The 24382-nt window shown below is 38.8% G+C and overlaps 1 protein-coding gene across 1 annotated transcript in view; it reads right to left on the bottom strand.

The window, feature by feature from the left end:
- Positions 1-1231: 1231 nt before the first annotated feature.
- Positions 1232-24382, bottom strand: part of BCL2 (BCL2, apoptosis regulator) — a 227343-nt gene continuing 204192 nt past the window's right edge. The window contains exon 3 of the mRNA XM_027868820.1: positions 1232-7323. Within this exon, the coding sequence (XP_027724621.1) occupies positions 7189-7323 (135 nt within the window). The 3' untranslated portion in view covers positions 1232-7188. The remainder of the gene's footprint in view (positions 7324-24382) is intronic.

Genomic DNA, 24382 nt, shown 5'->3' with positions numbered 1-24382 from the left:
GCGGCAGCCTTGGTTCTGAACACAAAGCATGTGCGCTTTGCACTGCGCATGCCCTCAGCTCATGCAATACCAACTAACAGCTGCCTAAATGGTAAAAGAGTTTGCAAGTGGAAAAAATTTAAACAGCCCTGGTCTAGGAGATAGAGGTGTCTAGGCCAGTATTGCTGGACTACAGAGGGCATGGAGAGAGGAGAAAAGTGTTAGAGAACTGGAAAAATAGAAAGGGAACAACTGGTGGAAAGCCTTAAATGCCAAACCAAGGACTTTATAATTGACCCTGGAGCTAGAGTTTGCTAAGCTAAGGGAATGGAGGACAGAGCTATGCTTTAGGGAAATCACTTTATCAGCTGAGTGGAGGATGGATTGGAGAAGGGAGACAGTGGAGTCAGATAGAGACCAAATAGGAGGCTATTGTAATTGTCTTTGTAAGAGTTGATTAGGGTCTGAATTAAGGTCAGAGCTGTGTGACTGGAGGGAAGGGAACCAATTGGAGATATGTTTTAAAGGTAAAAATGACAAGATTTGGCAACTGATTGAATGCAAGTCATGAGAGAGAATGAGGACCTGAGGAAGTTTGTGAACCAGAGAAATTGGGAGTGTGGTGACAATCTCAACAGTAATAGGGAAGTTAATAGAGGGAAAAGTTTGGAAGGAAAGATATACAGACAAGATTGTCTGAAGTCGTTGAGAGACAACTTTGTAATCCTTGAAGTACTTCAGAAGCATTGGTTCTCACCTTTTAGGGGTATTGCTAATTAGCTTTAAAGCGGTCCTAAAGAAAAGGCCTAGTGAGGGCCAAATTGGTGAAGGCTGGCTTCAGAATATGACTTTTAAGTTTGTTAATCTTTCTGATGTAATTATTCAATGTGTCCTTTCTTCATTTTCCATGTTCTCCCTCCCCAGCCCAGTCATATGAAATGGATGATAGAATTTTCAAACCCACAAGTGACCCACTGCATGTGGCAGAGGGCTATCTAACTGGCAAATGCATTCCTTTGGAGAGTGGGATTCTGTATACGTCACATCTTGGACCTATCCAAGAATAGGTCCTCCTTAGACTTATCCTATCAGTTTCAGGGTACCCAAAGAATCTCAATATAAGGTGGTTTCACCTATAAGGGAATCCCACAGCCTAGTCTCCAAGGATATCATTATAGCACCAGTGTGTAGTAATTTGATTTATCAGGGTTCTAATAAAGCTGTTGGCAACAAATTATAAACAATTCAGGTATATAACCAATAGCTCACAGTGCACTTTATTTTTCTTATTTCACAATAATAACCAGACAGACACAACAAATTTAATGGCAATGTGATTCCCCTCCCCCCAACTAACAAAAACAATGCCGTTGTATTTCATGGTAGCAAACTGGAAAACTACTTTACCTTCCCATATATATATATATATCCAAGGTACTGCATAAACAAAATTTCCTTTATGTACAATTATGCTGGTGATAATGAAAACTCAGCTCCAAAGTTAAAAACAGAAAACTTAGAGTAGTTCCTGGAAGATAAAAGTCAAAATATTCTTCATAAAGTTGAATTCTGTTTAAAGTTTAACTTAAGGGGGGAGAAAGGATCCAAGCAGATAGTATCCGGATGTTTTGAAGGCTTCAAAAAATTGTAATGAATATAGCTGTTTAAGTTCTCCAAAGGAAATCAGACCAGCTACAACCATTTCATAATGCTACCTTGGCCAATATAAATGAAGATCATATTACATTCCATCAAGCAAACTAGCTATAAACTTTTTCCCACGGAAAGAATGGAAATACACGGAGTTAATGTCCACTTGCATAAGAGTCAATTTGTAGTTACACAGCCTTAAGAATCACTGCTATAATAAAGCCTCTCTGCCATATATCTGCAAGGTCGCAATCCCCGTACCTTTACACAAGTAACTAGGATACCAAGTTGCTGTTTCAGCCTTAGAAGTCATTAATGTCCTTTCTGTTGTATATAGAGATGGCATTATTGACCTTCCAGCAGCAGAACAGACACTTTTGTGTTGTTTTTCTGAGAGCAATAATGAGTTTCTACTGAACCATCTACAATGTCCAATTCCTATTTTGATAGGTTACTTAATTGTAAGGGCCCATACATTCAGTGACCATGGAAGAGGGGACTAGATGACATAAGAGAATGCTTTTTTCTTGCATACCTGACTGGTATCATTATTTACTCAGTTTAATTAGAAAGAATCATTAATTACATTGTCATCATTATCATCATGCTCTATGAAAGCATCATGATGGCAAATGAGGAAAAAAGAAATATCTCTGCTGTAATGTAGATTGTGTCAATGACTATGCCACTAGTTCAAACACGTGACTGTTTAAATACCTATCACACATATCTGGAATGCCAATTTGTATCCAGAATGGCAACTTTCAAGGGAGTTGTTTTGATCATCAAACTATCATACTGAAATGGACTTCAAGGTCCACTGGTACCAGTAGAGCTGTATATGCATGAGGGTGATAAAATGTTCTTAGATGCTATACATTCACTTATTACACTGGGTCATTATCACATGATATTATGTTTAGCACTAATAAAGGCTCTATTTCAATTTTTCCACATTTACTTTACCGTGCATTAGTCAGGTCCATTCATCCTGTAAGTCATCTGTTAAGATTGATTTGATTTGGGGGCAGCTAGGTGGCGCAGTGGATAGAGCTCCAACCTTGGAGTCAGGAGGACCTGAGTTCAAATCTGGCCTCAGACACTTGACATTTACTAGCTGTGTGACCTTGGGCAAGTCACTTAACCCCAACTGCTTCAACAAAGAAAAGATTGATTTGATTTTAGGAAATGTTCTGGTATATTATTATTAATTTCCCCAGACACATTATTACAATAAGAACTCCTAAAAACACATACAATTTAAAGTAACAAGAAGAATCTGATTAGACTCTACATGGACTTGAACTTGAGACCGGTGTCCATATTTTTGTTGTTGTTGTTGTTGTTTTTCATGTCAGTAACCACATTCATCTCCTGTTGCCTAAGACACTAAAGGATAGAACTGGAATCAAAGTTTCAACTATGTTCCCTGATGTCCTTATAACCATTTGTTTTCCAAGGGCCTTCCTCTGTCTTTCACACAGCCCATGTAAATCATTCAATGTTAGTGATAAGAAATGGTAACCATAGCCACAACCTTTAAAGGACTCAGTAGGTTATAATTGGAGTTTAAGGTGGAGGTTCTTAATTATTTGTTTCAATGCAAATAAAGCATTCCTGGCCTCTTCAAAATTTAGTCAATCCTTGATGTCATGTTGTTGGGAAGGCCCTGATTCTTCACTTTTAAACATGATTCTTAGTCCTTTTTGATTTTATAATCATCGTATCTAGTGCAATGAACGGAGAAAACACTCAATATTAACGCTTGATGACTGCGTGATTAAAAGCCATTTCTAAATGAGCAGGCATGTCTGAAACTTACAAGGTGAAATGGAGACTTGAGCGTATACTCTTATTGTTTGGTTGGTTTGTTTTGTTTTGACCAGAATTATCTGGGTACTTGATACATTTCTGAACTTTACTTTCCACAAAGAGAGTCTAAAAATAATTTCTGCTCTTTATGAATATTTTGGCTGGTAGAACTTGATTGACTACCCAACATAGCATTTTTCTTCCTCTACACTAAAGATTCTTTAGTGTAGAAGTGATCCTTTTTTATATGAAAGGTTTTCAAAGCCTTTAGGAAGTAAGGGTTTATTTATTCATGACGACAATGAAGTGCTCTTCACCTCATAGCTTTTTCTTAATGCCAATGGCCCCAGTTGAAAATGTGTGTCTTTTATATGTGTGCCCTAGCCAATATATGAATCACTTTAAGTCAAGGATGGAGAAATGGCTATTAGCCAACACTCACTGTGAGGTGTGTGTGTGTGTGTGTATGTGTGTGTGTGTGTGTGTGTATGTGTATGACATAAAAATCAGGTGTAAAAGATTCAGTGAGGGTATGCCCAAAATAATAGAGATAGAGAACAATACATCGGGCAAGAAGAGGGAGAAAAAGATTTGATTAGTTCAGACTTTTATATACATTCATCATTTCTAGTACGTTTAACAATAAGAAATGCATTAATCATCAACTAGTCTCTGAGCAAGTGCAGGCATGGAAATACTGTACAATTCTAGAGTCAGGTGGCAAAAGTTTTTCATGGGGATGATCAGAAAACGAGATCCCCAACAGCAAGAGAAAACCAAAAAACTTCAACCACCATGACTTTTTTTTTTTAATATATATACACTTTACTAATATACTGGGAATCCCAGGTTGTTTCTTTTTTTAAGGACTATAACACCAACAACCACAAAGACAACCAAACACCAATCAGACTGTATCTTCTAAATGTCCATAAGGTACTTCATATTACTTTTAAAGCAGCGTGGAGAATCTTGACACTTGGAGTGAACTATAAGACCAACTCCATGCAGGTGATCTTGTCGCGTAGCAGCACGGGGCTTTTGGTTCAATATCTGCCACTTTTGATAATGTAAACCTTTCATAAAATAATAAAACATTTCAAAATTCAAACCAAAAAAATCATTTAATCTGCTTCACTGATTTGGTTCTGAGTAGTGACTTATAATTCATACCATTTTCCACTCTACAAGTCTATTCTGTTCTGTGTGAACCCATAAGTGCTACTAACTCTCATGAAAAATGGACCATTTAAATCAGCTCCTATGGCTTTACTTGGTACCTCTATTTAAACGGGCCATTTTGATGCAACTGTAAAAGTCAAACAGGGCCAGATTCTTAATTGCTATAAGGCCCTGGAAAATGATTTTCATCCAAATAGACTCCATGGTTATAGCTAAATGTGCACATTGTCTCAAATAACTCGAGTTATTAAACTCAGAACTGCCCAGGTCAAGTAAACCTGCAAGGAATAAGGTCAGGGGGACCACAGCAAATGTCATTTTGCTTTGTTTCAACATTTCTGTTTCAAAGCAAAGGTATATAATCACGTTGAGATGAACGCCCTCAAAAGCTACATTTCCCTCTCCTTTAGCTGTCCAAGGTCCAAAGGCTACAAGAGGTGTTGTTAAGAGTGTCTGGAGAGTCAAAATACAAAACTTCAAATGGAAAATCCTCATCTTTTCTAACAAATAGTGTAGAGACCATAACTAAATAAAAAAATTTTTAAATGCTGAGATGCACATACCAAAAAAAAAAAAAAAGCAGCTTTGAAAACACGTCAACTACAGCATTAAACATTGAACAAAGTACATTCCAAAGTTAATACAGATACATGGTATATAATGTCATAATGCCTCAAAGGTATTTCATATACATCACAAAGTGAAATCTAAACTTAAAACACAAATTCTTCTCTAGTCTATGAGCTGGAGGCTGGATCTCTTTTGAGATTCTTCTACAGTTTTAGCCACCATTTCTTTTTTCTTCTCTTTTCTTTGCTCCCAAGATGTGCAGATAATCTCCAGATTCCATACCTGGAATTTTTTCACTCCCTTCCAGGTTTTCAAATAAAAACAAACAATAATAACAATAAGTTCATGAGTTTTACCATCAAATTCCATAGGCATAAGTCAGTTAGTCCACAACACTCCTTTTGACATTTCCCTTCTTTATTAAAATCTTCCTTTGAACCACATGGATATGTCAAAGGCTCAGTCCCCAAATACAGGCATGCAATTTGGACAGTATTTGGTACAGTTTACTGCCCCTCATCTGTCTGACTTATTTGAGATACATTTACAATCTGGATAAAAAAGGGTTTCAAGTCCTTCCTTTACCATGTTTTCTCTCTCTCTCTCTCTCTCTCTCTCTCTCTCTCTCTCTCTCTCTCTCTCTGTCTCCCTCTCTCTCTCCCTTTTTTGACTTCTGGACTGAAGCAGTTTTCTGAAGCTGTCAAGATGATCTGGGTGGTGACTTTGTGAGCCTTTTCTTCTTCACCGGCAATCTTAAGAAATGACCAACACGGGGAAAAAAAAAACGTTTTCATCCCAAAGCTCTACTTTAAATTGGAAAAATGAGCCTAAATTGATTTCATTATCTCCAATTTGATAAACAGGCCCTAGCAGAGCCCCACTTAGAGTTCTTTCTTGAATGGAAAAATGTTTCTTTTATTTGCCAATGGAATTCAAAACTTTGCTAACTTTCAAAGATTCAGAGACCACACTGCACTGTTTAGAAACCCTCATGGAGGCCAGTGCCTGCATGGGCTTGGTTCCAGAACGAGCCCACTTAGTTGGGACACAAGACAGGCCTGCAAGCTGCAGTCTCACCCCGGAGAAACAGGCACTTATGGTGTCCTGATGTTTCTGTGTGAGTAGCTCAAAAAAACACCCTGATGCAGAAGAAATCACTGACATGTTGATTTCTTGACGTTTCCAAGGAGCCAGTTTCCTACTCAGAAAGGGAGTATTTGGACTGACGCATCTCTGAGTATCTAAATAGACAAATCAGCGTTTAAGGTATTGGATGATATTGTCTTAATTGTTAAAAGGCTGTCTCGGCACAATTGGTAGCTTAAAAAAATACTTTCATTTGTGGTTTAAGATTATATTTCCCATAGCTGTCCTGGGGAGGCGGAAGAAATGTGGAGAATCTTAATGGATCGTAAGTCTGCCCCAAGGTTTCCTTTTTCACCCCTTGGACCATGTGTGCACCATGCAAATCATACGCAAAGTGTCTGTTTTTCCCAGCAGGAAAAAATTCTACTTCGATTCAGGGCAAATAAATGCACATAAAATGCAGCCCACCTCCCTAACCTCAAGCAGCCTAAAAAAGCGCTCCCCGACAGTAAGGTCCTTTGTCAGTTTGTTTGTTCCTCGGAGATTGAGCCAATCCAGCCAACTCCGTCTAAAACAAATCAGCGTTTATAGGCACAGGAGATTCCGTGTGGAGCCATAGTAAATGTTACTTTGCTGTGAGTGGCAGAGTTTCTGAAGACAGGAGGTTAAATGTAAATGTCTTAAATAAATAATTTTTAATAATGTAAAAATAAATGATATTTCCCTTTGGCAGTAAATAGCTGATTTAATATTTTGCCCAGAAGTTTTTTTTTTTCCTCCAATGTTTTCCTTTTTTCTTCTCTTAAAGAGACTACACCCAAATTTCATTATGGAGCACTGAAAAAAATGCATACTATTTCTACAGTTTAGTGAGCCTTTTGCATATCTATCCACTGCATGTTTGCTGATTCATTTGTGTCCCAGGTAGGCACCGAGAGTGATGCAAGCTCCCACCAGAGCCAGGCTGAGCAGAGTCTTCAGAGACAGCCAGGAGAAATCAAACAAAGGCCTCATGCTGTTGCCATACAATTCCACAAAGGCATCCTGGATAGAAAAAAAGAATAAGTGGGATGTCAGTAGGAATTATGTCACATCAATTCAAAGAATCACAGAAAAGAGTGGGAAAGGACCTCAGTAGCCATCTATCTGCAGCTGTCCAACAGTCCTCCCCTACAACAACCCCAACAAAGGGTCATCCAGTCTTTGCTTGAAAATGAGGGGGGACCCACTGCTTCCCAAGGCAGTCCATGCTGTTTTGGGATAGCTCTAATTGTTAGGAGTTTTTTTTCTGTATGTCAAGTCATAATGTGCATTTTTTCAAAACCCACTCATTGCTCCCAATTCTATCCTCTGGTGCCAAGTGGAACAATTCGAATCCCTCTTCCATATGAAAACCCTTCCCTTAGATTTTTTTCTCTTTTTTTGAGGCTATATGCCCCCAGTTCCATGGACCAATCAGATAAGAGCCATTTATTTTGAATCAGTCAGTGACCCTTGGGTAAGTGATTTAGGGCCCACTGAGCCCAAAGGAGTTGGATACAATGGAATGGCATCCAAGGCTATGTGAAACTGAAGATTTCAGAAAGAACTCATTGAAGGTGGTACCTATAGAGTAACCACAAGGAGATCATGGATGGGAAGAGTGGCTTCTGTAACACAAGTCAGAACTTTCCTTGGGAAAGATAGTAAACAACTTCATTTGGGAAAGATAGTAAACAACTTCATTTTGGTTCATGTAAAAGTTGGCACAACAGCTTTCTGCCCTGAACTCGTGGCAAAGTTTATGAAGCATCCAACACTGTGTAGCTATTGTAATGAAAACACATTGGGGGCTGGAAAGAGATGAAAAAGCTTCTATCTTTCAGTTCTTGTGGACCTAGGTTTTGAGGTAAGTTCGGGGACCATGGGCAAATTATGTGCATTTGACCTCCCTGAGCCTAAATGTGCTCATCTGTAAAATGGGAGGCATCTAGACAGCTCAGTGGATAGAGAAGCCTGGGCCTGGAGTCAGGAAAATCTGAGTTCAATCTAGCCCCAGACACTTGCTAATTGTGAGACCCTGGGCAAGTCACTTAACCTCGGTTTGCCTTAATTCACTGGAGAAGGAAATGGCAAATCACTCTAGTATCTTTGCTAAGAAAACCTCATGAACAGTATGGTCTACACTCTACAGGATGGCAAAGAGTCGGACATGATTGAACAACAACACGGAACAGTAATACTTGCACTATTTACACTATAACCTTGCTGTGACGAAGGACTTTGTAAACCTTAAAACAGTATAGAAATATGAGTTCTTTTCTTAATTTATCTAAGAATTGAGTCAAGGATGAAAGTTCTTTTAAGTTGCATCTGTCTATAGTACAGGGCATCAAATACTTTTCATTTGGAATACTAGCACTTACAACTTAAAATATTTAGCATCAACAGCAGCCCTAAGAACAATAACAACATTAACACTTAAATATCCATTTATTTAGGTATTTAAAGGAAAAAAGAAGGGGTAGGACCAAGTGGTTTCCAACAGATTTTAAATGAAATCCCAACATTTTGCGACGGGTGAAAGTAACACATTGTTCATTGAGATATCATTATGCGATAGATTCTTATGAAAATCATGGGGGATGGACCATTTTGGATTCTAAATAGTGGACTTACCCTTGCCAAGCTTGTGAGCTGGAACTAGGTTTCCTGTCCTAAATTCAATCCTTGACTTCAGCACTGACCTGACTGTTAAGACCTTGGGTCAGCATTTTAATCTTTTCTGTTTCAAGTTACTTGTATAAATTGTAACAGCCTCCAGTAAGGCTTGATGAAGGTTTTGAGCTATGTTGTTAGTAAATGTTCTTCAGACACAAAAATGGCTATAATGCACCCCACTGTCATTAGGTAGGGCTAGCAGGATTAGGCAATTTACCAAAATTCACCTAGTTAGACACGGCAGAGGCAGTACCACAACACATGTCCACTACTGATCTGTAAGATACCTTGTAGTCCCCAAATCCCATTTGTACATTTCCTGTAGGAGTCAAATTGTGTTTCAAGGAGTGAGGATGATTTCAACTGACTCAACTACACTCTTCACTTGGTCAGCCAGCAAGGACTGGTCTTCCACCATAGTACAAGGTCAAGTTAAGTGGACCAATAGATGAGAGACGGTCAAAGCCATGATTAGCCTAATCCTGATGAGAATCTAACCTGACTGAGCTAATTGACCACAAAGAATTGGTTGCTTCAGCCTTCCAATTAGGCAAAGTCACATTTTTGCCACAAGAGGGAGCAAGGACTCCCTCTAACCTTGTCATATAGACCTTTAATAAAGTTCACTCTTAGAAAGACAATGTTTTTAAGAGAAATGTGTATTTGATTTATGCAGTTCTCTAGGATGACGGTTTGTGACGGGTCTGGAGGCTATTTTTATTGCTCATAGTGAAGTTATCTGAGTATTTGAAAGGGCAACTATCTCTTCTTTCTCCTTGTACTGGGCTTGACAGTTTTCAACAAGTTGTCACCAAACATGACCTCACGTGATCCTCATGACAGCCTTGTGAGGCTGGCAGCCCAGATATTATCATCTCTATTTTACAGATAAGGACACTGAAGTTCAGAGAAGTTCTAGCCAGGGGTGGGAAACCTGCGGCCTCAAGGCCACATATTTGTTCTGTGAAGTTTGGATTCAATCAAAGGACCACACTTGAGGACCTAGAGGACCACATGTGGCCTTGAGGCCGCAGGTTTCCCACCCCTGACCTAGACCCTTTTTGCACTTGGAAGGGGAAAAGGGTAAGGGTGGGGATAATATGAGGGAAGCCCCACCAATGTCATCACTTCCTCACTTGGAAGGGTACCCTGTGTCATGGGCTATAAGAGCTCCACCTGCACATCTCCACCCCATCTCTGTCACTGGGGTTCTGCCTAGGTACTTCCCCCAACCACCTCCTCCCTACCCCACCCCACAACATGCACAGCCATAAATACAGTCTGACCCTAGTCACATTCTAGATACTAATTTCTATTATAGGTTATCAATAAAAAAATTGTGTTTTGGTATCAAATGAGATAAAGAAGTAACTATTTTTCTCAGGTGGCACATAAGAATGAATGATTCACATTGAAGAAATGCTAAGAACAGGTAATTAAAAGCTTGTCCCTACAGCCCACCCCTTTCGCTGGCCTCTGCCCCATAAGTGCTAACCCTGTTGTTATTTTTTTCTCTACCAGGAATTCCATTGTATTAAAACTAATTTATTATAGAAAGAAATCACAATTTCTAAGAGGATTTTTGCTGCCACAAAGATGGTCAGTGACTAACAACTATATCACATTCATTAAATGTTTAAGTCACATGTTTTGGCAGAAAATAAGAAATACTGATATAAAATGCTCAGCTTAAAGAAATGAGTCTTCTTAAGGAATTTATAGTGGTATGACATGAAGAAGTCACAGCCTTTCTGGACATGGGCTTTTGCTTCTCGCAAAGTGAAGAGGCTGGATTAGATCATCTCTAAGGTACATAACAAACCATGATTCCAATATTACAGTAAACCAGGCTTGGGTTCAGTGACTTCCTATTACCCTGTAGAAGCAAGCTTTGATTTGAATGCTCTAAGAACACATAGTGTTATCTGGTTTTTTTTTTCTTTTTCAAATATCCTGATTAGGCCTATACCTAAAATTTGAACAGCCTGTCATTAATTGTTTAAATTTTAATGCTGTTTAAAATAAATTTTTTTTGCCTATTTCCTGTATTAAAAGCAATAGAGGAGGGGAGACACTATTTTTTTGTGAAATTCTAACAAAATCCTACAAAGAATGCATCATACCACTTTCTCATGTTTTTCATGTTAGCATTTGTACATCTTTCTGATTCTGAGGTGATTTTCTAGTACTTAATGGTAGGCAGGGTATATAATTAGGTAATCAATGACTATCTCAGCTTGGTAGCTATTTCATTGACACCTTCTTCCACAGACCCTTGAGAGTGGAACAGCTCTGCCAAAAGCAGGGATTTGACATTCTTTTTTTGGTGTCATGGACCTCCTGGGCAGTCTAGTACATCTGTTTCTGAAAAATGTTTCTAAATACATAAAATAAAATATGTAGGGAATCAACTATATTGAAATATAGTTATCAAAACATTAAACAAGTTCATGAGCCGCAGGTTAAAGAAATCCTGAGCTAAGACCATTAAAATGGTATTTCAAACCTAGATGAGCTCCCTCTGGCCAATCCAGACATCTTCCCACAACACCACTCCACACTCTTACAGCTTGAACAATAATTCAGAGGAGAAGGTTATATTAAAAAAATATTCTGAGAATCACATGTATATGATAATCAGCCCATAAATGCGTACTCAGCACCACAGCAAGGGGTATAACAAGGTTTTCTCCCTTTCCCCAGCTGTAGTGAAAAAGTACCTTGGCCATAGAATCACACGACCTGTGTAAGAGGAAGCTGGGCATGGGGAACAGGTAGTGTGATTTTGCTTGGCCTATAACCCATATGTAGGGTATGCTGGTAAATGTTAAACAACCTGCTCCCCCATGAACACACTTTAAAATTTAACTAGCATTATTAATATTTTCTCCATCATTTTCTAAAATCTAGACAATCAACATAACAATAAATCAAGCCCTGATTTGTAGTAACTGCAGATTTCCAAGGCATAAATGTTCATGCTGAAAATTCAACAATCCTCTGGTACACCCTGCCTGTATCTCACCAATACACATTAACACCCATTTCCAATGGCAAATTTGCAAGGGAACCTTATGGTGTAACTTTAACATAGAGTTTTGCATTTATCCTTATTAAATTTTATGTTTTATGAAAACCATAAAACCATATTGAAATATCAGCTTTTACAAAATTATGTTTGTTTCTTTTAATTTCAGCCCCTTCAAACCTCAAAGCCTTAGGGCATATGCAAGTGAGCCAAAAGAAATCAGGCTATACCAAAAGAATATCAGCAACTGTTAGATAAAAGACATTAAATGAGTCCAATAATTCCATTGCCTTTTGATGGACTTCCATGGGATCCTATATTTATGGGAATAGAGGTGCAGTGGATAGAGAACTGGATCTGGAGTCAGGAAGATCTGAGTTCATATAGTACCTCAGATATTTACTACTCATGTGACTCTAGGCAAGTCACTTAAATACTGTGTATCTCAGTTTCTTCATCTATTAAATGGGTATTATAATAATATCTATTTCTCAGGATTGTTATGAGGATAAAATGATTTAATAATTGTAAAGTACAAAATTGCAAAGCAAACCTTAAAACATTGTATAAATGCTAGCTAATATTATGGGAAGGGAAGGGAAAGGAAAAGAGTTTAGATCTAGACATTTTACCTGGAATTATCTCAAAGAGCTCATCTGGACTGGCTCTGCCTCCCATCTCTTTTATGTAGGTGGAATGCCATTATCTTCTTTTTAAGGGGAAGGGAATAAATATTTATTTAATACCTACCATGTGCCTGGATTTATACATATTATTTCACTTGATCCTCATAACAACTCTGTGAGGTAGATGCTATTATGATCTCCATTTTACAGTTGAAGAAACTGAGGCAAAGGTTAAATAACTTGCCCAAGGTCATACAACTAGTAGGTATCTGAGCTAAAGATGATATAACTGTGGTTCATAAAGTTAAGCCACTTGCCTTAGGACATGCTGACGATCAGAGGCCTTTTATTCTCCGTGGATTTGGCCATAGGCATGTGTACTCAATCAAAGGGTACATTTCTCTAAACCTAGAGTAACTAAAGAAGAAATTCTAGATGGCTATAGCCCTAACAAGTGGGCAGACCTGGTGCTAATTTTACAAGCAGATAAAGTCTTTCTAAATGTTCATGAAAGTAGCACTATTACAGCTGCTGGAAAGTCCTATGTTCTAAACAAGATTACTTAGTGCATGCATTGTTGGAGGGCCAACCACTGTGCAAAAAGCAAATCACAGAATGTCAGAGCTAGAAGGGACTTCAAGCCTTTCAGTCCATTCTATACCTAATTTAGAATCCTCTTTACAATATCACTGATGAGCAGTCATTCAGCCTCTGCTTGAAGTGCTCCTGTGAAGGGAAGCCCTTTCCTTCCCATTCCACTTTTCAACAGCTCTATCTATTAGGAGGGTTCTTCTTCCATCAGGTCTAGACCCACCCCTCTATCCCTTAGACTCAGGAGTCCTGATTCTTCTCCTTGGGAGTCATACAGTACAAGTCTTCTCCTATAGAACACCCTTTCAAATACTCAAAGAAAGAGAACTGGCATGTTTTCTCTCTAGGCTAAACATACCTAGTTATTTCTTTTTAAATTAAAATTTTATTCAATTATCAGGTATCTATTTTTCTCCCTACCTCCTCCATTTTCCACTGGGAAAAAAAGAAAAGAAAAACAAAACGCTTATAACAAATATGCATCAAGCAAAGCATATATCTGCATTGGTCATGTCTGGAAATGTGTCCAGTGCATCACCTCTCTGTCAAGAGGGTGCTCAATTCTTTCAAATAATCCTCATATAGCATGTGTTGTCTATACTTGTCACCATTCTGGGTGTCCCCTTCTAGACACACTCAAGTTTGCAGATGTCCTTCCTAAAGTGGGCTTCAAACTGAACACAACACATTAGATATGGTCCGACATGAACAGAGTACAAAGAATTATTGCTTTTCCATTATTCGAGACACTATGCTCCCATTGAATGTGATACCGAAGAGCATTAACTTTTTAGCTGCCATATCCCCCTGTTGATTCATATTGTGCCCAGAGTCAGTTAAAATTCCTGGATCTTTTTCCTATGGCTTCCACCACCATACCTCGCCAATACTGTATTTATGAAGTTGACTTGTTTAACTTTTGTAGAACTTTTCACTTACCCCTTTAAAAATTTGTTTTTTTTTATTGTTATCACAGGATCATAGAATTAGAGCTGGGAAGACTCCAGAAGCCAGGTAGTCCAACCTTCTCATTTTACAGATGAGGCCCAGAGAGGTGAGATGAATGAATGGCCCAAAGTCACATAGGTAGTAAGTAGCAGAGCTGAGGTCTGAGCTGAGGTCTTATGATCAATTTAGTCCATTGTGCTGGCCTGTCAAGATCTTATTTGAATCTCACCTTTGTTAATCAACATGTTAGTTATCCTTCCTAGTTTTGTATCATTTGAAAATTGGACAAGCTTGCCTCCTTCCAAATCACTGATGAAAATGGTGAATGGCATCAGGTCAAGAGATCCCTGAGGCACTTCACTGGAGATCATCTTTCAGACTGCTATCTCCTGTTTAATGACTGTACTCAGATCTGGTTATTCAATCAGCTCCTAATTCATTTAACTATACTGTCATCCAGTGCTTCATCTTTCCATCTTATCCACAAGGATAACATGAGAGATTTTGTCAAATACTAGGACAAAATCAATGTGTCCTCAGTCTACAGTGCTTCCCTGATCTGCCTGTCTAATAACCCAATAAAAAAGGGAAATGAGGTTTGCTAGGCATGACTGTTCTTGGTTAAGTCATGCTGGCTTTTAGTGGTCACTATTCCCCTTTCTAAGTGCTCATAAGCTGTCCCCTTAATAATGTGTTCTAGAATTTTGCCAGGAATAAAAGTTAAATTCACTGGCTGATAGTTTTGCAGAATGTGCCCCTGTTCCTTCGCTGAAAATCAGGATGTTTGCCTTTCCTCATGCTTGGACACTATTTCCCAACATCTTTAAACATCAGTAGCAGTGGCTTGGCAAGTACACCTATCAGTTTTTCAGGAGCCTTGGACAGAGTTAGTCTGGTCTTGGGGAAATGAACTAACTGAGCATAAGCATATGACGTTTACCTTCTCACATATCTCGTGCTCTTATTCATTTCTCATTCACAACATTTTTATCCTACTTTTCCCTGGCCAAAGATAATTTTCCTTAGATGAGAAAATAGAGACCTTTTTACTGTTAGTGAAAATATCATCATTACATCGACTCCCAACAGGGATCTTACCCCTGATTTGACTTCCCTCTTGCTCCCAAAAGAGTTAGAAAATCCGTTTTTGCTGTTCTTAACAATTATCTCATTCTGAGGCTTAGGGCTTCTGGTACCAATCTTAAAGCACCATGTTACTCCTTTGAAGAGTTGCTTACCCTGATACTTACCCTGGCTTCCATTTTTAAAATTAGAATCTAGAGTTGATCAATGAGTTTGTTGATCATATACAGTCATACTGATTTCATTAGACATTTGTTGTTGTCATATCTGACTCTCTGTGACCCCGGGTACCATGCTGTCCATGGCGTTTCCTTGGCAAATATACTAGAGAGGTTTGCCATTTCCTTCTCCAGTGGATTAAGGCAAACAGAGGTTAAGTGACTTGCCCAAGGTTGCACAGCTACTGAGGGTCTGAGGCTGGATTTGAACTCAAGTCTTCCTGATTCCAGGCCCATCACTCTATCCACTGAGCAACCTAACTCATTAGACAATAGCTACGTTGATTTCATTAGACAGATCCTCCTTTTCCTTTTCAAAATAGAGTAATTTCTCCTTTTGTTAGTCAAACAGTCAATAAACATTGATTAAGCACCAATGTTGTCTCAGGTACTGTGCTAATCTCTGGTGACACAGAAAAAGACAGAAGTCAGCCCTTGCTCTCAAGCAGCTCACAATGTAATAGGGAAGACAACATGCAAACAACTATGTACAAACAAGCTATAGACAAGATCAATTGGAGATCATCAAAAGAGGAAGACACTAGAATTAAGGGGGGATTGGGAAAGACTTCCCCTAGAATTTAGGATTCTAGCTGGGACTTGAAGGAAGCCAGGGAAGCCAGGAGGAGGAGATGAGGAGAGAGAGAGCATTCCAGGCCTGAGGGACAACCAGTGAAAATGCTCAGAGTTGGCAGATTAATTATCTTGTAGAAGTAATATCAAAGAGGCCAATGTCACTGGATCGCAAGGTATGTGAGGGGCTGTAAGATAAAAGAGGACTTGAAAGGTGGTGGCAGTGAGTTATGAGGTTATAAAGGTCTTTGAACACCAGAGGATTTTATATTTGATCCTGAAGATGATAGGGAACCAATGGAGTGTTCTGAATGTGTGCGTGCATGTGGTGGTGGTGGTGGTGGGGCATCTAACATGGTCAAACCTGAGCTTCAGGAAGATCAGTTTGACATCTGATTGGAGGATGGACTGGAGGGGGGAGAGATCTCTTAAAACCTTCTCATTCCTCTTTGTTCAATCTCGCCTGAAGAGTATTAAGCTACTAGGTTCTACCAGTTCTTTTTCTCAACCCCTTAAAATCTGCTTTATTTTAAGTGCACATCAAACTATGCCAAGCATTACTCTCTTCTTCCATCTTGAACATCTCTATCATGAGGCAATGGTCATTTAGCTCCCAAAGTTTCTGTCACTTCTACTTCAGCAACCAGTTCCTCTTTATTGGTCAGAATCAAATCCAGAATAGTAGTTCCTTTTGCACTTCCTCTACCTTTTAAAGGATGAAATCATCAAGGCAAATCAGAATTTCTCAGCTGATCTTCTCCAGCAGAAAGAAAGGGAGGAGAGAGAAAGAAAGAGAGAGAGTGCTCCTACAAATGTCTACCATCAGAGCAACATCATCCTTCTATTCAAGGTCTGTGATGTTTCCAAAATTTCTCTTATCTATTTCCTCCTCCTGCCTAGGTGGTCTGTAGTATACCCCTGATAACATTCCAACTGTTTTTCCCTCTATTGATCCTTAATTCAGATCCTTTCTACTACGTTCCTCCCACTACTTGCCATTTTCTTTTATCTCCTTGCCTAAGCATATTTTCTTAATATCCAAAGAGATTCTACCACACTTTTATCTAGTACGTTCCTTTTGAATAAAGTATGCTCTTCTAGCACCATGTTCCAGTAGAAAGTCCTATCCTCAGTGGCACCTATGATATTAAATCTACCTCCTTGCATTTCTAGTTTACCCTGTTTATTTCCTATCCTTTGAGCAGAGGCCAGAGAAGACATTTCCTCCCTCCTACTATTCCCACAGCAATGAATACAGGCATACAACTACTGACATACAGTTTTTATGGTACATAAGAAAGCATAACATGCAATGACCAGGAAAACAGTAGAGTACTGTTCGTGCCATTGAAACAAAAGTTCCACAAACCCTGATCCAAGTTGCATCAAATTAAGTTGTGAAAAAGGGAGAAGCAGCCCTGGTGCTGCCTTGAGTGGGTGGTGGGCAGAGCAACATGAGGAAGTAAAGACTTCCTTTTTATACCTGAATAAAGCAGCTGGTGAGGAAGTGACTTTATTTCCCTCGTTATCATTGGTTTGACAGGATATCCTCTTCAGCCACATTGTGTTGAATGAAGGGCTGAGGGTTCCTTGTGCTGAATTAGTAATGCTTTTTGCTATTTTGTCCTCATCATGACTCTTCCCCTCACCCCCTCCTACTGACATTACACCAAAAATACTGATTCCATGATGGGGGGGGGACTGGGGAGAAAAGGGAAGGAAAAGGCGGGTGGGGGTTGGAGTGGGGGGTCGGAAAGCATCCCAAATGCCTCACAAAAGAAACTGAAGGACATGCAGCTGATTAGCCTGTACATTGGGAGAGAACAAAGCCAAGAATTAGAAACTGAATGACTTTGCATTCTTGCAGGATCTGAACACTGGGGCTGATCATAAATACTTTCTCTATGAATGGTGGTTGATTTTAGAGACATTTGTAAGTTGAATTACAGGTCAATGGCATAAAATGGAAACCCTACATCATCTGGGCTGGAACTAGAAACCTTAAGATAAAAGAACAAAAACAAAACTCTGACTTCCATTGCAGTTGACCCAGTACAGTTTTGGTGTATTTAATTATACCAATGCTGGGTAAGTATGAAAATAAAGTCTAAATCAATCAAAGTATGAGTTTAATGTTGGAAAGGCCTGCCATTGAAAGGACAAACTGTTGTGTTCATTTTAGCTACACGTAGCTCAAAAATAGCACTGAAAAGGAGCCTTGTCCTTCAACAAAGTCTGTAGCTACCAAAGTGGGTCAGAGGATCCTCTAGTATATCAATTTATAAAGTGAAACTTTTGGCCACAACTACTGGATCTATCTCTCAATATCAAAAGATTTTTTCATGTACAATTACTTTCCATTTCTGATTGTAAGTTCTATCTATAGAAAAGGGTCAACTATCAAGCCTGTAGCAGATTTGCAAACAACTGGGGTAAGGGAGGAATAACTATATGGATGATATGTTATCAAGTCTCTTCATGACTGCTTAGTTTTTTAGTCCAGTGTGCCAAAACTAGCATGGGCATGTGGGCAAACAAATGTATTTAAGGAGAAGATCATGTTAAGGAAAGATGAGTAATTGAATATATGATTAGTAAAATGTAGTGGTATAATACGCCAAAAGAATGAAAATCTTAAAGTCCATGTTCCTGTTAAGGGCCTGAGGAATGAAGTATTTGATAATATTCTATTTCTAACCAAATTAATGAGAAATTACCTTACATCCCAAGTCAACAAAATAATGTGTTACTCCATTTGGGAAAGCTAAGGTTTTTGCAGTTTATTATAGGAAAAACCTGAATGAAAATAAGGTATCCCAGTTGTACACCTTAAGTTTATCCATTGTCTAGAGAACAGTGATTGTCAAAGTAGGCTCTGAAGATCTCTGATACCCTTTTAATAGGTCTGTGAGGTCAAAATTATTTTCATAATAATATTAAGACATTATTTGTCTATTAAAATACTTATCCATTTTCCAACTACATACCTGTGTGAGACTGGACTTTCTACACACACTTCAACCAAAATAACACAATGTTGTTTGTTGGTTGTTTGTTCTTACTTCTTAAAGAGGACAATGACATCATGAAGGAGATGTCATGACTTGAAAGTGATCTGGATTTAAGTGAGGCAGGGCTGTACAAAATCACCAGCCTCATTGTCTCCTCCTGGATATAGATCAGGATGACTAGAGATGTTCTCAGATGCAGTGGGAGGCATTGGCCTTTTTGAGCTAAGACCTTTTCCAGGTCTCAGGTTGACTGAGGCAACACCCATTCAATGATTAAGGCTACGTAGGAAATGAGGCAAAGAATGGTTTCTTTTACCTAGTCAAAAAAATAAATACATAAAATCAATCTGAGAGAGGAGACACTCAGGGTTTCAGGGGGAAAAAATAATAGCAATGATAATATTGCAATGTGAGGCAGTTACTAACTTCTTACACAAACAGAACTGACTGAAATACTAAAATTGCCTAGAGTTGCTTGTTCATGATCTAAGGCAAAATGAGTTCAATGATGTCTCATCTGTGATAGCTGATTACGAAGTATGGAGATAAATTTTTTTAAAAATAAAAATGCCAAAACTTCTATATTTAAATGAATATTCTCCTTTAAAACAATCAGCATGGGAGGCCATCTATATCTTATATCATTGTTGCTACTGTTTAACACACCTTCGGACCTACTCATTTGGAATTGCCTTCTGCCATAAGAACCATATAGGAAAATTAGGTGAATTACTTAATATATCAATGCTATAAATATAATCATAGTTTGTACTTAAATATAGGTAACACTTAAAAGTATAAAATTCAAGTTACCAAAATGAATTCTAGAACTTGGGGCATCTAGAAAGGAACACAACATATGGGGAGTGGGGTCCAGAATATATAGACTGTCTAAATATGTTTAACTTGATAAAGTTAACTTTATGTTTACATACAAAACATATTGAAACAGACTGAACATGAAAGAACATCCAACTGGCTTCTATTAAGCTAAACATTAAAGAGATTTGCAAAAAAATTTGGAAAATAATGCCACTTTTCTCACTAATTTTTTTTGTTTTAGAAAATACATATCTCATAAAAATTTATGTTAACATGTAATGAGTTTATTATTATTGTTCAAATGAATTAATAAAGAAATACTTTTTCAAATTTATCCATCTTAATTTCTAACACAATAAATACCAAAAGATATAACCCATATGAACAAAAGCGTCCTCAGTACTTTTAAGAGTGTAATGGGTCTGAGGGGCAGCTAAGTGGCACAGTGAATAGAGCACCGGCCCTGAAGTCAAGAGGACCTGAGTTCAAGTCAGGCCTCAGACCAAACACTTGACACTTACTAACTGTGTGACCCTGGGCAAGTCACTTAACCCCAATTGCCTAAAAAAAAAAGTACAGAGGAGTCCTTATACTGAACAGTTTGAGAACCACTAGTCTAGATCATAGATCAGGAAGACATAAGACCATAGATCTAAAGCTGGAAGAGGCATTTGAGTCATCTAGTCTAATTCCCTCATTTTACATGTGATGAAACTGAGGCCTAAGCAGATGAAATGTTTGCCCAAGGTCACATGGAAATAGGACTCAATCTCAGGCCCTATGATGCCAATTTTTTTAGCATTCTTTCCCCTATCTCATACAACTTTCCTGTCTTAGAAGATCATCTGACATGGGGAGACATTTCAACTCCATGTCTCTCAGAGGCTCTTTCTACATGTCCACAATGTTCTAGTGACTTGGGGGTACAAGGATGGATAAGAAATTGTCCCTGTTCTCTAGGGTTCTCTATCACTCTCAAGAGTAACAAAAATGGTGCCAACAACCAACTTAGGGTGTTTCTTCAGGGAGCCAAAAGCCCTTCAGAAACAAGAATTCATTTACCCTATAAAATGCCCATGAGGTATGTCGAGACTAGTCCTCTTATCCACATTTTATAGTCATCATCTAAATGAAGGCATGGAAAGCTGAGTGACTTCCCCATGATTCTAATGAAGGAGCTGAGCATGAGTCAGTGGTTGAGCTAAGATTCCAGCCCACCCTTCTCAGTGCCTTCCCAGAGGTCTCTGTTTTTAACATCAAGGGTTCCTCCAGTCTTCTGATTACTCTTCTTCCCTTCTTTACAGACTTCCCCTTTGGACCATGTGCTGCTCAAAGCCATTGAATGCGATAGCATCCAGGCACCTCTGGGGCTATGCATTTCCCTTATTCATTGGGGGAACATTATTTCTATTTTTTAAAGACATCTTTCTGAACATGAAAATAATTATGGATTTGAATTATTTAGAGGTGTTTTTATTATTTATATTATTTAAACTGTCCTAAAGAATGGGTTTATTATTGTTGTTTAAATTAAGACATATTTTTTCAAATTTATCCATTTTAATTTCTAACACAATAAATACCAAAGGATACAACCCATATGAACAAGAGCATTTTGGGGTCCTCAATACTTTTTAAGAGTATAAAGGGGATGCTATTTGCTGGTAGGCTTCAATGCCATCTAGCCATTGTAGGATTGGATGGAAGTGAAGTATGGTTGCTTGACAATTGGAGAATCACTTACCCTCCCTAAGACTGTGTTTCCTTGAGGAAAAGCAGTGACTGTCTTGAGCTCTCTCCCAAAGCCCTCCAAATACCTAAAAAAATGGCTCTAAACAACTTCTAAAGCAGCAGAACCCACAAAAAGACAGAGTGAAACAAATTTCCAGCCAAGGACAGCCTGGATGGTTGATCGGAAAGGTGTATCACTCCAGGCGGGGGGAGGAGCTCAGTTCGGCGTAGGCACACAGGCGGCAGTAACACAGGTGGCAGTAACCCTGGATCAGGCCTCAGAGGACTGAATCGCGGGCAGCTGTGGTGGTTTCCAGACTTCTCAAACCAGGACAGCTAAAGACAATGTGGAAGGTCAGTGGGAAAAGTCTGTGACTGCGGTGAGAGAGGAGCTAGGTCTCAGCCGCAAGTCTCCAGGGCAGGCTGGGGCAATGACTGTTTCCTGAGCTTCTGGCCCACAGACTGAGGGGGAATTGAGTGACTGCTCAGACGGGAATTGCAAGGATCTCTTTGCCAGTGCTGAGGCAGGATTCTCTTGCTTTGCCTGTGCTTGGATCTGGGTCACAGTTCTGAGGGGCAGTCCTGGGGCGAGGAGGAATGCTGGTGTGGTGAAGCTTGTTGTGGCGGTGAAGAGGAAACACCTCACCTCTTCTCATAGCACCTTGGAAGAAATGAAAATTTTCAGGTCCCTAGAAGTACCTCTGAAAACAGCTGTACAAACCCCTGAAGCTTGGAACAGTACATTCTCCACATTGGAAGCAGACTTTTATTTAACAAAGAGTTTAAAACTCAACTAATTGGCCGGGATCATGAGTAAGCAGTGCAAAAAGAGTCAGACTATATTATCTTACTTTGGTGACAAAGAAGATCAAAACATACAACCAGAAGAAGACAACGAAGCCAAAGCTCCTACATCCAAAGCCTCCAAGAAAAATATGAATCAGTCCCAGGCCTTAGAAGAGCTCAAAAGGGATTTTGAGAAGCAAGTAAGAGAAGCAGAGGAAAAACTGAGAGCGATGCAAGGAAATCATGAAAAACAAGTCAACAGCTTGCTAAAGGAGACCCCCAAAAATACTGAAGAAAATAACACCTTAAAAAATAGCCTAACCCAAATGGCAAAAGAGGTACAAAAAGCCACTGAAGAGAAGAATGCCCTCAAAAGCAAAATTGGCCAAATGGAAAAGGAAGTCCAAAAGATTACTGAAGAAAATACTTCCTTAAAAATTAGAATAGAGCAACTGGAAGCTAGTGACTTTATGAGAAATCAAGACACTATAAAACAAATCCAAAAGAATGAAAAATTAGAAAACAAAGTGAAATATCTCCTTGGAAAAACAACTGACCTGGAAAACAGATCCAGGAGAGAGAATTTAAAAATTATTGGACTATCTGAAAGCCATGATCAAAAAAAGAGCCTAGACATCATCTTTCAAGAAATTATCAAGGAAAACTGTCCTGATATTTTAGAACCAGAGGGCAAGATACAAATTGAAAGAATCTACTGATCTCCTCCTGAAAGAGATCCCCAAAGGAAAACTCCTAGGAATATTGTAGCCAAATTAAAGAGTTCACAGGTCAAGGAGAAAATATTGCAAGCAGCCAGAAAGAAACAATTCAAGTATTGTGGAAACACAATCAGGATAACACAAGATTTAGCTGCTTCTACATTAAGGGACAGCAGGGCATGGAATATAATATTCCAGAGAGCAAAGGAGATAGGATTACAACCAAGAATCACCTACCCAGCAAAACTGAGTATAATCCTGCAGGGGAAAAAATGGTCATTCAGCAAAATAGAGGACTTTCAAGCATTCTTGATGAAAAGACCAGAGTTGAATAGAAAATTTGATTTTCAAATACAAGACTCGAGTGGAACATGAAGAGGTAAATAGGTAAGAGAAAAACATAAGAGACTTATTAAGGTTGAACTGTTTACATTCCTGCATGGAAAGATGATATTTTTAGCTCATGAGACCTTTGTCAGTATTAGGGTAGTTGGAAGGGAAAAATTATATGTACGTATAAATAGACATAGATAGATAGAGGGCACAGGGTGAGATGAAAATGAAGGGGTCATATCTGGAGAATAAAATTAAGGAGTGAGAGACAATTATACTAGGAGAAAGAGAAAGGGACAGGTAGAACAGGGTAAATTATCCCACAAAAAAAAGAAAACAGAAAAGAAAAGGCTCTTAGAGTGGAGGGGAAATGGGGGAAGGTGAGAGGGAATGAGTGAATCTTATTCTCATAGGATTTGATTTAAGGAGGGAATAACATACACACTCAATTGGGTATGGGAATCTGTCTTAACCTATAGGAAAATGGGGGGAAAGGGGACAAGAGAGTAGGGGAATGATAGAGAGAAGGGCAGATTGGGAAAGGGAGTAATCAGAAGCAAATACTTCTGAGGAGGGACAGAGTCAAAAGAAAGAATAGAATAAATGGGTGGGTGGGATAGGATTAAGGGAAAAAGAGTTAGTTTTTCACAGCATGTCTACTATGGAAATGTTTTGCATAACTGCACATATATAACCTATATTTAGTTGCTTGCCTTATCAATGAGGGTGGGTGGGGAAGGAGGAAGGGAGAAAATTTGGAACCCAAAGTTTTAAAAACACATGTTTTAAAAAAAATATTTTCACATGCAACTGGGAAATAAGAAATACAGGAAATGGCGTACAGAAATCCATCCTGCCCTACAGGAAAATTGAAGGAAAAGGGGATAAGAGAAGGGGAGGAGAGATGGAAGGGAAGGCAGACTAGGGGAAGGGG

Source organism: Vombatus ursinus, unplaced genomic scaffold, assembly GCF_900497805.2.
Source record: "Vombatus ursinus unplaced genomic scaffold, bare-nosed wombat genome assembly UNPS02014791.1, whole genome shotgun sequence".
NCBI classification, from domain to species: Eukaryota; Metazoa; Chordata; class Mammalia; order Diprotodontia; family Vombatidae; genus Vombatus; species Vombatus ursinus.
Note: the sequence above shows the minus strand (reverse complement) of the source record. Positions and strands in the feature narration are given on the sequence as shown.